This window comes from Talpa occidentalis, unplaced genomic scaffold (assembly GCF_014898055.3).
Source record: "Talpa occidentalis isolate TD23 unplaced genomic scaffold, MPIMG_talOcc4v2.1 talOcc4.4, whole genome shotgun sequence".
In the NCBI taxonomy this organism is placed as follows: domain Eukaryota; kingdom Metazoa; phylum Chordata; class Mammalia; order Eulipotyphla; family Talpidae; genus Talpa; species Talpa occidentalis.
The window spans coordinates 115,400,918-115,420,285 of record NW_023604295.1 but is presented as its reverse complement, the minus strand read 5'-3'; the positions used below and the strand labels follow the sequence as shown (position 1 = coordinate 115,420,285).

The following is a 19,368-nucleotide window of genomic DNA, read 5'->3' as shown; positions in this document are numbered from 1 at the left end:
GGTTCACATACACAAATGAGTCATCACTTATATTCATAAAAATATCTTTAAATGCTTAATTTAAAAACAGACAAGATAATTATGAAAGAACCCAAAAAAAAGCAGGGTAAATTTAATATTTGTTCAAATTACATAATTTGCTTTCCTGCAGAAAATAGAACAAATAGGTGCCCAAAATTCAAAAGTATACTTCAAGAAAATACTACTGAAATAAAAGATTTGAAACAATACACTAGGAAGTACTCTTAATTTCAGAAATAGCTGATAATAACTAATCAAAACTGGAACATATTCTAGTAAAGGTGTCAGTTGACTAAGATAAAGAATCCTACAGTCCTAGGAGCAAAAAGAAAAACAAGAAAATCATAATGTGCGTAAGGGAGAAAAGCAAGCTGACTTGAGAATATTTAATAGCAGTATTCAAAAGCATTTAAAAATTGATTTAAAAAGTCCCAAAAAATCAAGAAAAGTATGCACCGAGAAATATTATTTTTTAAAAATACCTGACATGTAATAAACATTATAAACTTTGATTTCTCTATTATTATTTTCTGAAGATTTTTCCCCACCATCTTTCCTTGTATTCCACTTATATTCCCTATCTTTCCCTCCTCTCTCTTAACCGCAGAGCCCTCAGAATGTTTATTAATAGCCACTGATTTCTGAAAGGATTTTACATTATCAAATTGCAAATGTTCAGTATTCATTTTTACCATTCTGTATTACTTTGCTGCATTCTCTCAAATTGCCTTCATTTTGTTAAAAAAGGCTGCTTTTCAGCCTCTACAGCACGGATTTGATTCCCAGCCAGCCAGGGAGATACCCACATGGCGCAGCAGACCTCTCCTGTCTCGCCTGCTGTTCCCCTCAGCATTGCTCTCAGTCCATCTGCCTGTTCTGCTCCCTGCTCTGTCTCTGGTGAATCCTCTCATCCTCCCGTGCCTCTAACCTGTACCTCAGCTCTTGTATAAATAAATCAATCTTTTAAAAAACAATAAAAAAGCGCCTCCCCTGGTGGCTCAGCGGTTGAGCGCTGGGCTGCAAAGCTTCCTGCAGCTTCTGCAGCGCCGGTTCGATCCCCGGCTGCCGGTGAGGGTACCACATGGCGCGCAGATCTCTCCTGCTGTGTCCACTGCTCTCCTCAGCAGTGTATTTTGTCGGTCTGTCTGTTCTGTTCCCTGCTCTGGCTCTGGTTAATTCTCTCACCCACCAGCACTTCTGACTGTACCCCAGTTCTTGTATAAATAAATAAATCTTTGGAAAAAAACAATAAAAAATAAAAAAATAAAAGTGGCTGCATTTCATCCTTTCTTTTGACTATATGATACTCGTTGGTGTGATTATACCATATTTTCTTGGCCCAATTGCTATCAATGGACATTTAGGCTGCTTCCATATCCTAGCTATCTTAAATAATGCTTCCATGAACACTGTGGAACAAATGGGTTTTTTGTTGGTTTCTTTGACTTTGTGGATATCTCATTTATTAATTGCTCAAATCTGCTGCACATTTATTAAATTGGGTTTTTTTAGTGTTGAATTATATGAGTTTTTATATATCTTGGATATTAATCACTTATTGGATATATTAAACTTTCTCCCATTCAATAAGATGTCCATTTAATCATTTTATTTTTTCTTTTGCTGTATAGCTTTTAAACTTGAGGTAATTCCAATGCTTTTGTCTTAATTCCCTTATCATAGGGTTCAAGTCACCAAAAATATCTTTACTGTTGATATCATTGACTATATCACCATTGTTTTCTTCTGTGTATTTTATCACTGAAGTCTTGTATGTGAACTTATAATCCATTTGGAGTTTGTTTTCTTGCACGGTGTTAGTGATAATCTGACTTCATTCTTTTATGTGTGGCTATGCAATTTTTCCACCAACTTCTGTTAAAGACACAGTCTTTTCCCCATTTTACGGTCAGGGCTGCTTTATCATAGCAGCACTGTATAACAGGTTGTATGAGCAGGTACCCAGGATGGAGGGTACATTGTCGGAGAGCTGGGGCACATAGGGAGTGCTTTTGACTTGACAGCTGTATCCTAAACTTTGGTTTCCTTACAGAAGAGTCTACTACTTGAAGCCCAGGCTGAAATATCCAAAACCCCTGCCACCCCTTTCCCCAGGGTTAAAACCGAAACAAAGAAATGCGTGAACAAACTAGAACTCAAGCACCTACCAGTAGCCAGAGCCAATAACCCAGGATAAGACTCCTGAAAAAGAAAAGGGAACAAATACACTGAAATACACTGCTGAGGGGAGCAGCGGATGAGACAGGAGAGGTCTTCTGTGCCATGTGGGTAGCTCCCTGGATGGTGGGGATCAAACTCCTGCTGCAGAGGCTGTGGATAGCTTCACAGTGCTGTGCTTAACCACTTGCACCCCCAGGGAGGCCTCCTGTTTCAATTCAATGCTTGTAACTGGTGTGCTGAATTCATCAATTTCTTTCTGGGTTAGTCTTAGTAGATTATATTGATGGAGAAATATACATTTCTTTAAGATTATCAAATTTATTGCCACACAGTGATTGATAGTAAGGTGTTATGATCTTTTACATTTCTGTGCTATATATAGCAATTTTTTCTCATTCATTTGGGATTGTGTTTATTAATGTTCACTCTCTCTTTTGTTGGTAGCATAGCTAGAGATTTATATATTTTGTTTATCTTCTTAAAGAACCAGTTTGTTGAAACAGGAACTTTGTTGCTGCTTTGTGGCAGGAACATGATGAGGGGTACAACAGTCATAAAGCAGGTTTGCAAGGAAAGGCTCTGCTACTTGAGCAGACGTTCTTGTGCCATTTATTGAAATCATAGAGGATAATAAAAGCTGATCATGTGACAATGGTATGAGGAACAGGGTCCAGAAGGAAGGATAGGAGTGGGGATTTTTTCACAAGAGATTTTACAAAGTTTTACAAGGGATAGGGAAGGGGACATCGTGATGACATGTCAAAAGACATTTGTGTCACCAAATTATGTTATGGCAGGCAGAGTTATTGCAAGACCGCCATGAAGATAGTCACGTAATCAGGTCAAGCAGCCTAGGTGTCACCAGGACTGCCTCGCCATAGGAGCTATACTCCACAGGTAGTCAAGGAATGTTCTGCTGTGATTTGTAGATAGCAAATAGGTCACAGTTGCTCATGAGTTGGTCAGCTCATAGAAACCCACACCAGCTCTTAGTTTCATTAATTTTTTGTGCCATCTTTTGATCTCTAGTTCATTAATTTTTGCTCTTATTTTTATTATTTCCTTCCTTCTACTAACTTTGGGTCTTGTTTATTCCTCTTTACCAAGTTGCTTTAGGTATGATAGCAGATTATTTATTTGAATTTTTCTTGCTTCTTCATGAGGGCTTATATTGTAATTACCTTACCTCTTGAAACCACTTTCGCTGAATCCCATACATCTGGTAGACTGTCTTATTTTCATTTGTCCCGAGGTATTTTTTAATTTCGGCTTTGATTTCTTCTTTCACCCAACTGTTATTAAGTAGCATGTTGTTTAATCTTCATGTACTCATATTTTTTCCTGTTTTTTTCCCTTATAATTGATTTCTAATTTTATGGCATTATGGTCAGAGAAAATACTGGGTATAATTTCAGTCTTCATAATTGTTTTTTTTAATATTCATTTATTTATTTATACAAGCATTTATTTATTTATACAAGTCAGAAGCATGGGAGGGTGAGAGAATTCACCAGAGCCAGAGCTGGGAGTAGAACGGGCAGACTGAACTGCTGAGGGGAGCAGCGGGCGCGGCAGGAGAGGTCTGCGTGACTTGTGGGACCCTCGCCAATTGCGAGGGAGCAAACCGGCGCTGCAGAGGCTGCGGGCAGCTTCATAGCCCAGCCCTCAACAGCTGCGCCACCGGGGAGGCCCCAGTCTTTATAATTTATTGACAATTGACTTGTGTCCCAGCATCTGACCTATATTTGAAAATTTTCCAAGTGTACTTGAAAAAAAAGTGTATGTAGCAGGTTTTCAGTGGCGTATTTTGTAGGTGTCTATATTAAACTTATTTGCTCTTGCTGGTCATTCGCTCTTGCTTCTTATCTTGCTCTATGACCTGGTGGACAGTCTTATCTGACTCATTCTGATGGGGTACTTTGTTGTTTTCCTCCTCTTTCTCATCCATGTTAAGTGATTTAGGTGTCCTTTGGCTTAAAAGTCATTGTTTTGTTACTTTATAATAACCCCTTTAAGTCTTTCATGTGCAGATTGGTGTTGATAATTTCTTTTAGTTTTTCCTTTTCAGTAAGGCTTTTTATTCTTCCTTTCTGTCTGGAATAATAATCTTTCTACATAAAGAATTCTGGGCAGGAAGTCTTTTTAAGTACTTTAAATATTTCCTTCCAGTTCCCATGTGCTTGTAATGTTTCTACTGAAAAGTCCAGTGAGCATCTTATAAGTTACCCGTTTTTCTTTTGGCCTTTTTAATATTCTATCCTTGTCATTGTTTCTCAGCAACTTAGTATCTGTCTTGGTATATGTGTGTCTGGTATTATTTTATTTTGAACTCTTTGGGTATCTTGGATCACAATGTCTGGTTTCTCAAATTAAGTGGTTTTCAGCAATTATTTATTTAAATAAATTTTCTTTGATTTTCTCTTTCTCTTCTTCTAACACAGATATTCTTTCTTTTTAAGTTGATGTGGATATTATTTTTCTTTAAGTTGTCCCAAAGGCCTTTTACATTATTTTTTTTTAATTCTGTCTTCTCTACTTTGTTCTGTTTTTGTGTTATCTGAAATTGTGCTTTTGAGCTCTTTAATTTTCTTCATTGCTTCTGTTTGTCTATTAAGGCTTTCATTGTATTTTTAAATTAGCCATAGTGTTTCTTAGCTTCATTATTTCTAATTATAGTTACCTCAGATTTTCCTTATCTTTATTCTGTTATTTTATATCCTCTGAGTTGTTGCTGTTCTTTTGAGTCCCATATATTACCAGAACTGTTTCCCTGAAGTCCCCTCCTATCATACTCTGCAGTTTCACTGAGTCGGCGGGGCTCCTTGCAGATTTTTGGTCTGACATTTATGATATGTTCTTCTGTCTCCTCATTTTAAATCTTTTATGAGTTTTAATAAGGAGTTTTTCAGATTGTTGTCTTTGAGCCTGTTGAAATAATCTGAGGACTAATACCAGCAAGGGATAATATGTATAAGAGAGGACTGGGGGCATAGGGTAAGTAAAGTATCAGGCGTTCTGCCATCCTCCCATTAGAATAAATGCATGCCTGATGGCGGACACCTGGAGTGGGGTGTGTGGGCATGCGTAGGGGGGTACACCTGGGCTGAGAGACTGGGATTATAAGGGCAGTGTCATCGGGACACCAGCAGAGCGAAACAGAGCAGAGAGAAGGAGAGCAGAACCAGCAGAGAAGCAGAGAGAACACCGGAGAACCCAGAAAGAGTTAAGACTTGCCGGTAGCTGGGAAACCTGCCAGCCTCCTGGCCTCTCAGCATCCCTGCCTGCTGTGTACCTGGTAAAATCCCAATAAAAGCCTGCAAATGCCACCGAGGGCTCCAGGACTCCTCCTTCACCCATCTGCTCCAGTCATAGGGATCCTGCTCTGTGCCCACCCTGCCTCTACAGGGGGAGTAGGGCACCAGAGGATCACCTACAGTAAACTCAGGGATTTGAACTTTGGAATGTGCTATTGGTACCAGAGTTATGTAGCCTTGAATAGAAATACAAGATTATAAAGAGATATTGAGACTGATGAGCTTGGGCATGGATTGTAGTTGATATGAGATCAAAGGCTATTCTCTTGTACCAGTGCAACAATGGCTTTCTTCAAAGGACTACAACAAATATTACTGAAATTAATACATAACCACAAAAGACTCCAAATAGTCAAACAGTATGGTTCTGAGGGAAAAAAACAGACATACACACCAATGAAATAAAATTGAGAATCCAAAAATAGACCCACATATATATGGACAATTAACCTATGAGAAAGAAGTCAAGTGCATATATTGGAGAAATGACAGTGTCTTCAAAAAATAGTGTTCTGAAAACTGGACAGCCACATCCAAAAAAATTAAATTAAATCACCTTCTCATAACTTACACAAAAATTTATTGCAAATGGATTAAAGACTTTAATGTAAGACCTGAAACCATAAAGTACATTGAAGAAAACATGGGCAAAACATTCCATGACACTGGCTTCAGTGCTGTCTTTGTGAATGCATCTGCAATGGCAAGAGAAATCAAGAAAACATAAGCAAATAGAACAACATCAAACTAGGAAGATTCTGAACAGCAAAAGAAGCTATCTACAACAAAAAGACACCCTACTGAATAGCAGAAAATATTTGCACATCAGACATCTGACAAAGGGTTGATATCCAAAATATATAAAGAACTCATGAAACTCAACAAAAAGAAAACAACCCAATCAAAATGGACAGATGAGCTAAAAAGATATCCAAAGACATACAGATTGTCAACAGGCACATGAAAAAAATACTCAGGATCACTTATTATCAGAGAAATACAAATCAAAACCACAATGAGATACCATCTCACACCTGTGAGAATGGCCCATATCAAAAGGACAAAAAAACAGTTACGTTCTGGTAAGGATGTAAAGAAAAAGAAGCCCTCTTACACTGTTGATGGGAATGTACACTAGTCCAACCCCTATGGAAAATAGTATGAGGGTTCCTCAAAATATTAAAAATAGATCTACCATTATGATCCAGCAATTCATTTTCTAGGTATCTGCAAAAAAGATACAAAAGCACTAATTTGAAGGAAAACATGAACTCCCATGTTCACTTCAGTACTATTAATAATAGCCAACCTAAGGAATAACCTAAGTGTCCAAATATAGACAATTTGATGAGGCATATATGGTGAATATATACACAATAGAATACTACTCAGTTATCAAAAAAAAGATAAACTCATGCCATTTGCACAACATGGATGGAGCTGGAGGTGATTATGCTAAATAAAGTAAGTCAGAAGGAGAAAGACAAATATTGGAATGTGTCATTTTATATGTGGAATATAGAGAAATCAAATAAAGGGTGAGACAATGTCAAACAAATAATTAACTCTAGAAACTGATCACAAAACTGAAGCTATCAGAGCAGGAAGGGTAGCGGAGGAGCAAGGGCAAGTAAGGAAGGAGCACAATGAACTATGGTGGTGAACTATGGGTGTCATGGTGTGAGTGCAGTGTGGTAACACTACCTGAGCTGCAGAGGGGATGGGGATCAGGATCTTATATTCCTAATATACAAATGGTGATGTAAACCAAAGTTACCTCAATTTAAGAAAATAAGATTCACCGTATGACACAGCAATTCCACTCCTAGATATTTACCCAAGGAATGCAAAAACACTAATTTGAAAGGATTTATGCACAGCTGTATTCTACACCTACCACAAAGATGTATTTGGGAATACAATGCCAATAGCAAGGGAAACAAAAGCAAAAATAAACAAGAGAAACCATATCAAACTTAAAAGCTTTTGTGCCTCAAAAGAAACCATCACAAAAAACAAAAGGCAACCTATAGAATGGAAAACAGTATTTGCATACCAGACATCTGACCAGGGGTTAATTAATCTCCAAAAGTTACAAAGTATTTACACAATCTAACAACAAAGAAACAAATGACCCATTTTTTTAAAATGGGTAAAGGACCTGAATAGACACTTTTCTAAAAATACTCCGATGCCTAAAGACATATAAAAAAAATGTTCAACATCACTTATTATAAGAGAAATGCAAATCAAAACCACACAGAGACCACCTCACCCCTGTGAGAATGGCCCATCTAAAAAAGAATGGATTTACAAAACTACCATGAGATACCATCTCACACCAGTGAGAATGGCACATATTAAAAAAACTAGCAACAACAAATGTTGGCAAGGATGTGGAGAAAAAGGAACTCTTGTGCACTGTTGGTGGGAGTGCAAACTGGTCCAACCACTATGGAGAGCTGTGTGGAGATTTCTGGACCTACTAAACATAGAGCTTCCATATGATCCAGCAATTCCACTCCTGGGTATTTACCCAAAGGACACAGAAACATCAATTCCAAAGAGCACCTGCACTCCTATGTTTATAGCAGCACTGTTTACAATAGCTAAGCTTTGGAAACAACCCAAATGCCCAAAAATAGATGACTGGATCAAGAAGATGTGGTACATATATACCATGGAATATTACTCAGCATTCAAAAAAGATAAACACATGCAATTTGCAGCAACATGGATGGCACTGGAAGGGATCATGCTCAGCGAAATAAGCCAAAAAGAAAAAGAAAAATACCGGATGGTCTCACTCATAGCAGGAATCTAGAAAACTTAAATAAGGGACCAGGAAAATGAATATAAGAAAGTGAAAATCAAAATCAACAAAAAACTATGAACCAGAGACACTTTTTGGGGGTGGGGGGCGGGAGGGGAAGGATTGGGGTCAGAATGGGGCGTTTGCAATTGTATGGGGGAATATAAAAATAAAATTTAATATTAAAAAAAAAAAGAAACAACTGTAACTATATGTAATAAAATATAATCTCTAAATATATTAAAATAGAAACAGTTTGAGTATAAAAAAAAAAAATAAAAAAAAAATAAAAAAGAATGGATTTAATAAATGTTGGCAAGGTTGTGGTGAAACAGGAACTCTCATTCACTGTTGGTGGGAATGCAAACTGGTACAGTCCCTCTGTAAAATGGTATGGAAGTTACTCAAGAATTTCTATGTAAATTTCGTTTGACCCGGCAATACCACTATTAGGTATTTATCCAAACAACAGGAAAAATCTAATATGAAAAGATTTTATCTATACCTATACACACAGCAGCACTGTTTACAACTGTCAAACCATGGAACAAACCAAGTGACTTTCAACAGATAAATGGATAGAAAAAGTGTGGAGAATATATTAAATGGAATATTTTATAGCTGTGAGCACAAAACAGTGTGACTTAGGACAAAATGGATGGACCTTGAGGTGATTATGTTGAGTGAAATCAGTCAAAAAGTAAAAGACAGATTTTGGATGATTTCATTTATCTGCAGAGCAAAAATACAAAAAAAATTACATGCAAACAATAGAAGAATTAAATTTTTGAACTCAGGAAAAAAGGAAGATAATGGTTATCAGAGGGAATAGAGAAAAGTGTGGGAGAATGGGGGAGGGAAGCAGATAGGGTATGAGCATGGGTCATTTGGTGGAAGGGGAAAATCTATATCTCTACCTACCTACCTACTTTGGAAATTATGAATTGGCTTGTGCCTTTAGAACATCCAGGTAGACTGAAAGTAGTTTCTCTGAGCATCTCAGTGAGCATGTGGAGGTAGAATCAAGAAGTTTAATACACATAAGGAAAAAATAGACTATTAAAAAATGTTTTCTTTTTAATAAAACTTCCTTCCTAATAAAACAGAATAAGATGAGGGTATATCATATATTTAAAATTTTAATTAAAGCACTATCTGAAGTTTAATTTTCATGTTTCATGTTACCATATAATGTAAACTGTGAGTATTAAGGGTAAAATATTTAAAACCATCTAAGACAAAATTCTATAAATATTCTTCTGGTCTCAAAGCATTTTAGTTATTTAGATGCCAAACATTCTACTCTAATGAGTCTTATTTCTTCAAAAACAGTCTTCTGTTGTGGTCGTTGGACTTTTATATACTGTCCCAGTTTGAAACCATTACTGACACCGTTCATTAACTGTCTTTCCCCCCTACAACACATATTAGAATTTTGTGGAGAATAAATAGTCATCAATATTGAAAGAATCTTATAGAGAATTTAAACTGGAAGCAGATATGGTGGACCCAAAAAAGAAAGATTCACACTAAGACATTTTATAATTACACTGTTAAAAGTTAAAGAAAAAGGAGGATCTTTAAAAGTAAGATGAGAAAAGGAACTTGTTTAATATTGGGTTGTGGGAAAAGTCATGATGTATTCTTTCTTCGAAGAACATAGAAGGCCTCCCTGGTGGTGCAAGGGGTTAAGCACTGCACTATGAAGCAATCCACAGCCTCTGCAGCATGAGTTCGATCCCCAGATGGCCAGGGAGCAACATAAGACGCAGCAGACCTCTCCTGTCTCGCCCGCTGCTCCCCTCAGCAGTGTACTTCAGTCAGTCTGCCTGTTCTGTTCCCCACTCTGTCTCTGGTGAATCCTCTCCCCCAACACACACAAGAGTTGGCCTGTGCCCAACTCTTGAATGCATAAATAAATAAATATTAAAAAAAAAAACAAAAACAGAAAAAATGTGTCATGACTTTTCCAACAACCCAATAGATGGTAAGTCCCACAAGATTACCAGTGACTTTTTCAGGAGAAACACCGCAGGTCAGAAAGGAGTAGAATGATATAGTCAAAGCGCTGAAAGAAAAAGATGCCAACCAAGTATAGTTTAGCCAGCAAAATTGTACTTCGGAAACAAAAGCACATTAAGAGTTCTCCAGAGCTAAAAAGAAACTTCTCCAAAGAGGAAATGCAAATGGCCAACAGGCATATGAAGAAATGTTCAACATCATTTGTAATCAGGGAAATGCAAATCAAAACTACCATGAGATACCATCTTACACCAGTGAGAATGGCACATATCAAAAAAACTAGCAACAACAAATGTTGGCAAGGATGTGGAGAAAAAGGAACTCTCCTGCACTGCTGGTGGGAGTGCAAACTAGTCCAACCATTATGGAGAGCTGTGTGGAGATTCCTCAACATACTAAAGATAGAGATTCCATATGGCCCAGCAATTCCACTCCTAGGTGTTTACCCAAAGGACACAGAAACATTAATTCAAAAGGGCACCTGCACCCTATGTTTATAGCAGCACTATTTACAATAGCTAAGCTTTGGAAACAGCCCAAATGCCCAAAAATAGATGACTGGATCAAGAAGATATGGTATATATACACAATGGAATATTACTCAGCAATCAAAAAAGATAAACACATGCAATTTGCAGCAACATGGATGGAGCTGGAAGGGGTCATGGTCAGTGAAATAAGCCAGAAAGAAAAAGAAAAATACTGGATGGTCTCACTCATAGCAGGAATTTAGAAAACTTAAATAAGGGACCAGGAAAAAGAATATCTATAATAAAGAAAATTTTTAAAAATTAAAAACTATAAAAAAGAAAAAATCAAAATCAACAAGCAAGTATAAACCACAGACACACTGGAGGTGGGAGAAGGGGGGGCAGGGAGAGGAGAGATTGGGGTCAAAATAAGGGGGGTGCAATTGTATGGGGAGTATAACCAAGATGAAATTGCACACATTGTGCAAAAATGAAAAATGATGTAAGAAATATATAAAATAAAAAAAGAATTTAAAAACAATACCAAAAAAAAAGTTTTCCAGACAAAGGCTGAAGGAGTTCATCACCACTAGCATTAGAAGAAATGTTAGGGAGTCTTTATGATAAAGCAAAGGATGCTAATGAACAACATTAGAGGATATGAAAATATGTAACTCACTGGTAGAGATGAAAAAAGTTAATCCATAAAAATAAAGAGAACACTGAATATAGTTCCCTCAATTGATTTCAATTTATAAAGGAATAAACAGGAAGGATCAGTGAAAATGGTTAAAATGGTAAATTTTATGTCATTGATATTTTACTACAATTTTTAATTTTCTGTATAATGGACTTAAGGTGTCGGTTTTGCAAAATGAATAGGCTTCTAGAAATAAATGACACAATAATGTGAATATAATTAACACTACTGAACTGTACACTTAAAAGATAGCAAGTTTGCAGACTATAAGGTTAACACATGTAAAAGTGAATCATTTTCCTATGTAACAATAATAAATTAATGGAGTTTGAAATTTAAAGCATAATGTGTTTTACATTAGCCCCCCAAAATATAGTACTTAGGTATAAATCTAATAAAATATGGATAAGATCTATGTGGAAAAACTACAAAATTCTGATGTAAAATAGCAAAGAAAAACTAAATAAATTTGGAGGCATAATCTGTGTCATGGAAAGGAAGTCAATATTGTCAAAATTTCAGTTCTCCCCAAACTGTCCTATAGATTTAGTGCAATCCTAGTCAAAATCTTTCCAAGTTCTTTTGTAGATATCAACACATTTATTACAAAGTTTGAGAAGCAAAAGACCCAAAATAGCAAACTCAATATTGAAGTAGAAAGAACTGCCATTATCCAAATTAAGGACTTGGTATAAATGCTGTAGTAACCAAGACACTCAGGTATTGAGGAAAGAATCAACAAATAAGTGAATGCAACAAACCAGAGAGCCCAGGTGAAGATACACATAAATATAGTCAGCTGGTCTTTAACAAAGGAGCAAAGTCAACACAATAGAGCAAATGGTGCTAGATCTGGGTATCCACATTTTTAAAAAATGAATCTAGACGCAAACTTTATAGACTTCACAAAAAATAACAAAATGGCTCATAGATCTCAATGTAAAATACAAAATTATAAATCTCCTAGATCATAACATAACAATAAGCTCAGAAGATCTTAGGCACGACAATGACTTTTTAAATACAGTGCCAAAGGTAGAATGCATAAAAATAATTACTGGTAAGCTGAATTTCAATAAAATTTAAAATGTCTGCTCTGAAAAATACATCAAGAGAATGAAAAGACAAACTACAGTGAGAAAATATTTGCAAAAGGCATATCTAATAATTATCTTTAAATGGTTACACAGCAGGGATTCAGCTGACAGAGATAATTAGGGTGGATGGGGTCATAAAAGTGGAGTTCTCAAGATGGGATTAGTGTCCTTATAAGAGTCACCAGAGTGTTTCGGTGACTTCCCCATTCGCAAAATACACCGCAGAGTTCCATGTGAGTACACAACAAGAATGCAATAGCTTCCTAACCAGGAGGAGAGCTCTAACCAGAACCCCACCAGGATGACACCCTAATCTTCCACTTCCTGACTCCAGAACTGAGAAAACAAATTTCAGTTGTTTAAGCTACCCAGCCTAGGGTATGAAGGCTGTTCGAGTGTAAGCAGTTCACTAAAACAGCAGAAGGATCCAAAGCAATCCAAAGGCCATTAACAAGAGAAGCGTCTGAGTACACTGTGGTATCTCCAAATAATGGAATACAATGCAGAAGGGGGCAGGAGAGAGTCCCTGCACTTAGAATGGCCAAGATTCAGAACCTTGTATAAGAAAAATAACAGAACTCAAAATGTGACTTGCTTCTAAACTTCCGCTGATACCTTTAAATTTTTACGGACTCTTTTTACTGTTTTTTCTATACTGCATTTCTATACTGCTTTTCTGTCAGTGTCAGCATATTGCCTTGTATTGCCGATCAAGTTACTACTGTATGCAGAACAAGTTATGCTGGAGCAAATGATATCTAAGGAAAGTCAGATTTGGGGAAATTGAGTGGAATTCAAGAAGTTTCTGGGGTGTCGCGTGCAAGAAATTTCGAGGGAGTTTTGTGAAGTACAAGAAACGCTGCCCCAAACGCAGACGTCAGAGGAAGAGCTCTGCCCTCGGGCTCGCTTCCTCTCTGCAGCCACTCCTCTGTCCCAGCGGAGCGTCCAAACACAGCTCGGTCTCCGGGCAGAAAGGGCAAAAGGCACCAAACAGCACGGACGGCACCGGGTTTTTCACTGAGTTGAGCTACCATTTGACAGAAGCAGGTAGGCCTTGAAAGAAAAAAATAAAAGGAAAGCCCTTCGTCCGCCCCAGAGGGGAGTCACAGCGTCTCCACCGGCTTACCAAGTCTTGACGTTAGCGAGCCACCGAGCCCCGCAAGCAGCATTAAGAAGGGGAACATGGTGTGGCTTCCCGGCTCCAAGCCGGCAGAGAGGCGAGAGCCGTTGGGCGGGTTCGAGCCGCCGTGCCCTCCCAGCCGTCAGGCGAAGCGGGCAGGACTCCGGGGCGCCTCCCGCGCGCTGGAGGGCGGGGCTCTCGCCAGGCCGCGGCACCTGGGCGTGCGCCGGTGCGGGCAGCGTGAGGCCTGGTTGCCTGCAGTTACGTCTGGGCTTGAAAGGTGCAAGCCCCAGGCTGAAACCTGTACTCTCCCTGCCGCCCGCAGTTCCTGTGGAGTTACCCAACCTTCCAGACCCCTCCGTAGCGGTTTTTGTGCCCCACAAGCCTTCGGCTTCGTGATGGTGAACTTCAAAGGACACTTCCCTGTACTTTACAAGGCGAACGTGTAATAATACTTTCTGGAGTAAAAACTATGTACACACTTAAATATACATATTTGTATTTGCTAAAGTTGGGTGTCTAAAATTGAAAAAAGAAAAAGAGAAAAGTCTAGCCAGATAGCCAGATGTGCGATAAAGATTTCAAGAAAGGGAGAAGTAGGTTTTGGTATCTTTGGACAAAGTCTATGTTGTTGTTTTCCCGGTTCCCACTACAACGCACTTTGTAACCAGGCTGTGTACACTTTTGTCCTCCATTCAATCTGGTTCTCCACATACATTTGGCTAAATCCTGTTAAGCCAATCTCTTGTACAATAACTTCTCAGTACAGTGAACATTCGTCCATTCATATTAAGAGACGGACAAGATTATAGTGTCTATGTAGTTTGTATGTTCCAGATTTCTCAGCACAGTATTTAAAAATTTCTAAATTTGGAGCCAGACTATTGCCTACTTCCTCCCAAATTTTTTGGCCACTCCGACTTTCTTGAATGAACGCACTGCCTTTATTGCCTGGCACTACATGCCTCCTTCCTTCCAACCTCACTCCCCAACTCCCTCTACAGGCACTTTTAACTGTTTCCAAATTCCAAAGATGAATTAATCTCTCATACTAATTAACAGAAAAAATAGACTAAAAGGCCTCTTGGGAAGGCATAAAAGTTGTCTTGGGGAACCACCACATCTAAATTGACAGGATTTCAACAGGGCGATCTGAAATTACATAGTATGAGCAAAAGTCAAGACAACAAAATACAAAAGACAACAAATATAGGCACCAACCTCTTATTTCAATAGCAATAACCAATCCTAGACTAACTCTACTGTAAGGCAGTACTTCCCCCAGCCCCTATCCCAAGCCTGCAGTGCCCACTGTGCGCTGGCCTGTGGTAGAGCAATGTGATTCCGTGCAGCTTTCCTTGCCTGCTGTATGTTTTTGGCCCCTAGCTGTTGCATCTGTTTTGGGTTCTAAGATAAATAGATAGTAAGGGCCAAATGAGGCTCTAGTGTAGACAGAAGCCAAGGAGCCCAGAAGAAAATCATGTAATTCAGCAGATTTACTTGAGAAAGTGTGAGCTTCAGGAATATCAAGACTATTTTCCGAGTGGATTCGAATCATAGACATGGAGGAAAAAGGCTGAAGGAATTAGAACTTTATTTTTTTTGTAAGGCAGTACTTAAGCCAAAATTGATTTCATCTTGTTTCAGTGCACGAGAAGAACAACTATAGTTACCTACTTATCAATTGGTGGTTAAGTATTTTGACTGAACTTCTTGTTCATTTACTTCTTATTTTCCTCTCCTGAACTCTCCCTGTTTATATCTTTAATGGAGTGAATCTGTATTATTCTTACTTGTATATATGGTTCTCTCCATAACATGTCCCATACAGCGGCATATATGGGAGGCATGTCCCATATAGAACATATGTCACAGTACCGAACAGTACTAACTGCAGTATGGCAGTTCCAGTAAACATTTACAGAATTTAACAAATTCTGATCTGTGCTTAGAAAACCTGGATTGTGCTTAATTATATGGTTAGAGATCCAGGTATCTGCTTGATTGAAAGGGAAAATGCAATATCCTAAACATAGGGACATGTGGACATAGTCAAACAGTGACAACAAAGTTACATGTAATTTATCCTTGATTATTAAAACATCATTAGGAGGGAAACCTTTTATGTTTTCACATTTTGAAGTGACATCTATGCCCAAGAATTCTATAATTTTTAATAGCAATCCAAAATAAATAGAGGACAAATCTGAATGAAAACCATAAAGTATGAGAAATTATACATAAATTTTCTAAAAATTCAAGAAATCACCTAATTCTGAGAAAATCATTAGTTACATAGATATACTTACCAACTATAAAATTTCAGTGAAATGAATTATAATTGCAAAAATTGAGAATACATGAATGAAAGACAAATATTTTAGACCTATATGAATTCACTCAGAGATATATACTGAAATGAAAAATCTTCATTTGGAATTGTTGGCAATTGTTGGCGCCTGGTTGTTAAAATAATGTATTATCTTCAGAGAACTAAAATATCACTTTTGTTCAAAACTGTTTTCAAAACCATAACAAAGATCATTGTGCACAATTCAGCAGAAGTTTGAAAACTTCAATGGCACATATGAAAGTTTGATTAATATGTCATCTAAAAGTATAATGCTTAATTAATAAGGTAGTAAATAATTGAGTACTTAGGAATTTACTGGATGACACAAAACAGAATTTCAAGTATTTTATTAATTGTAAATGTTATATTTGTATATGTATATATACACAAACCAAAATTTTTTTGAAAAACTAATGAAATTCAGTTAATAAACCTATTATTAAACTTTATTATGAAAGGTCATGAAAAAATTTTAAGTGTTTAAAATTTTACCATTCATGCCATTTCTTCCATAGTAAAAATTCAATTTTTAACAAAGCTGGGGTGATAACTTACAGACACCACACAAACTTTTTTATACTTATCTAAGAAATTTTTTTCTTCCTTTCTCCAGCCCAATTTCTTTGAAAATGTTAGTATCAAGAGACATGATCCAGCACACCTTAGTAAATGTAAACATTCTAAATTATATTAATAACAAGCTTTGAAAATTCAGATTTTAAACGTAAAGTGCTCATAAAATTCTCAAGTGGTTTATGACAGCTCAATTGACTGAAGATATTATAATTGCTCCTGCTTTATTATACCATGAATCAAAAGGATATCTAATTAGCTCTATTAAATATTTCGTACCTTAAAGTTTATAATTTATTTAAAATAATGCTATTGTAAAAGGATGCCATGCTTTAACATGATTCAAAATAGAAATTCTACTATTAAATTAACTTATCTAATATTCATTATCCATAGATAGATCCATAGATTCTATTATTCATAGAATCTATTAAACCATTTACCCATAGAATGATCATAAAAGTGGAAAATATTAACTGTGTTTGAATACCCACATATACACTTTTGGTGGATTCTGTAATTTCAAAATAATGTATATCTTAATTGTGGGTTTTTTGCATTCTTCTGAAGATAGAATATTAATTTATTCATGTTATAAATGAGATAGACAAGATTCTAGTGTATGATGATTATTAATCTCCGCAAGATGAAAAGTATTAAATATTATTGGGAACTAATTAGTCAGCATTCATAGAAATTAGATTACCACATGTTCAACCAGAAACTACATTAATAATAACTAAGATCAAAATTCAGAATTACATTGAAATACACAATGAGAAAACTTAAACCAAGAGTCAATTTGAGAATCAAAATAACAATCCATATCAAGTATATTAACCTCACAGATGACAAAAAAAATTTATTCAATGACAGAAGTGGAAATGTTATTCTAAATTCCCTGGTTTTACTGCATTTCTTATATCCCTCAATTCCTACTACTCAATTTCTCTTTTCCTGTGTTAGTAAACTTTGTTTTGTGGTAATTAGTGTTCATTCATAGTTGCAGCAGGAAAAAAGGCTGTTCAAGAAAATATCAGGAAAATAAAAATTATCTCAGTTCCCTGAAGATATCTGCAAAAGAAAGGTGTAAAAAAAAAAAAAAAATCAAGTGAAGGAGCTATATAAAGGAGGTGCAGGGGCAGGACGAGCAGGAATGAAATTTCCCTGTGGTGATACTTTCGGTTGAGGTGGAGGAGGCCTGTCAGGGGAAAATAGAGAGACAGTCAATCATATATTTATGAAATAATGCCACATTCATTACATGTCAAATATAACACCATCTGTAACATCAGTCATAATTCTTGAGGGTACAGCATAATTTAAGATTACTATTAATCTGTATGCAATAGTTAAAGGGTTCCAATCAGAGTCTAAAATGGAATAAAACTGATGTTTTTCTACAATCAGCAATGTTACATGAAGATTCTGTTTATATATTTTGAAAAGACAAATTGTAAAAGACAACTAAGCACACTGAGTGAATTAAGCACTTCCCTATGGGTATTACGTTTTAATGGCAACAATTACTAGTGTAAACTAGCTCTCTGTTTACATACATAAAACTGAAATTCCAACTTCCTTAAACATAATATCTACCATGAGAATAAAACCTATCACTTCTATATGTATTCTTCCCAATCCTCATATTTTAACCTGTAGATACCTTTCCTTGACCCTCTTCATTCAATTCTAGGGTACCTCTACCCCAATAACACACAAAAACATTAATATCTAGCTCACGATTTATATATCCCTCTCTTAACAATCAGTTGGTTTTTAATATACCCTTATTGCATAATAAAGATCATACATGATGATATTCCTCAGTGTAGTATAAAGGATTTTTGGAAGGGGGAATGCATTTTATGTGATGAAAATATAGTAGAAAATTTTCTCCTTTCTTGTTCACTTTAAGCCTATTGAATCTTTAATGTCAGCTCTTACGTTTTCTATTTCTAGATTTCACATTTTCTCTTTTTTACGAAAAATTTCTAGTTCTTCACTGAAATTCACAATTTTGACAATGAATTCCAATATCATAATCATCAGAATTATTTTAAAACTCCTGTCTCATAAAGCTAATAGCTGGATATCTTCTGAGTCTGTTTCTATGTTTTATTGCTTTTCTTGGTTCTAGTCATATTTTCTTTTCTAGTATATCTGGCTTTTTTGATTGGGGGCTAAACATAAAAAATACTTGCAGAAATATGTCAAGAATCTAGTTCTCTCTCACCCCCACGTCCCAGCCAAAGCCTGAGATGTTTGCCAGATTACTTCTACCTTGGAAGAGTTCCAATTTTTGTTTCCTTTGCCCTATGAGTTTGTTGATAGCTATCCTCTGCTTCCTAGCCTCTCACCTCTCACTTTAAGAAAAGTAGACACATATAGGACAGAGAAAGGTACCAATTGTTGGAATCACCTCCAGACTGTCTTCCTCTCCTGGACCATAGCCCCACAATTCCTCACTTCCATGGTAGTTTTCCATTGCCTTCAAATACATATTCTCTTATATTGTCTAGCTTCTCCAGCTGTTGCTAATGGAAATGCTGGTCCAAACTCATTGGTTTCCCAATACTTGATAATTTAATGGCTCTTGATTTTGCACCAAAGGCAACAGCAAAAGTTCACTGTCTTGCCCAGGACCCTTTTTTAAAATTTCTTTTAACATTGTACTAATATGACAAAATTTAAATATCACTTTT

General features: G+C 36.6%; 2 protein-coding genes across 3 annotated transcripts in view; both read right to left on the bottom strand.

Annotated features, from left to right (window-relative positions):
- Nucleotides 1–13,897, bottom strand: part of ADAM32 (ADAM metallopeptidase domain 32) — a 106,304-nt gene extending 92,407 nt beyond the window's left edge. For both annotated transcript variants that reach the window (XM_037526101.1, XM_037526102.1), the window contains exon 1: nucleotides 13,744–13,897. In XM_037526101.1, coding sequence (XP_037381998.1) covers nucleotides 13,744–13,801 — 58 coding nt within the window. In that variant the 5' untranslated portion in view covers nucleotides 13,802–13,897. The remainder of the gene's footprint in view (nucleotides 1–13,743) is intronic.
- Nucleotides 13,898–16,515: 2,618 nt separating this feature from the next.
- ADAM9 (ADAM metallopeptidase domain 9) overlaps nucleotides 16,516–19,368 on the bottom strand; it is a 90,881-nt gene continuing 88,028 nt past the window's right edge. Inside the window, exon 22 of the mRNA XM_037526099.2 lies at nucleotides 16,516–17,864. Within this exon, the coding sequence (XP_037381996.1) occupies nucleotides 17,771–17,864 (94 nt within the window). The 3' untranslated portion in view covers nucleotides 16,516–17,770. The remainder of the gene's footprint in view (nucleotides 17,865–19,368) is intronic.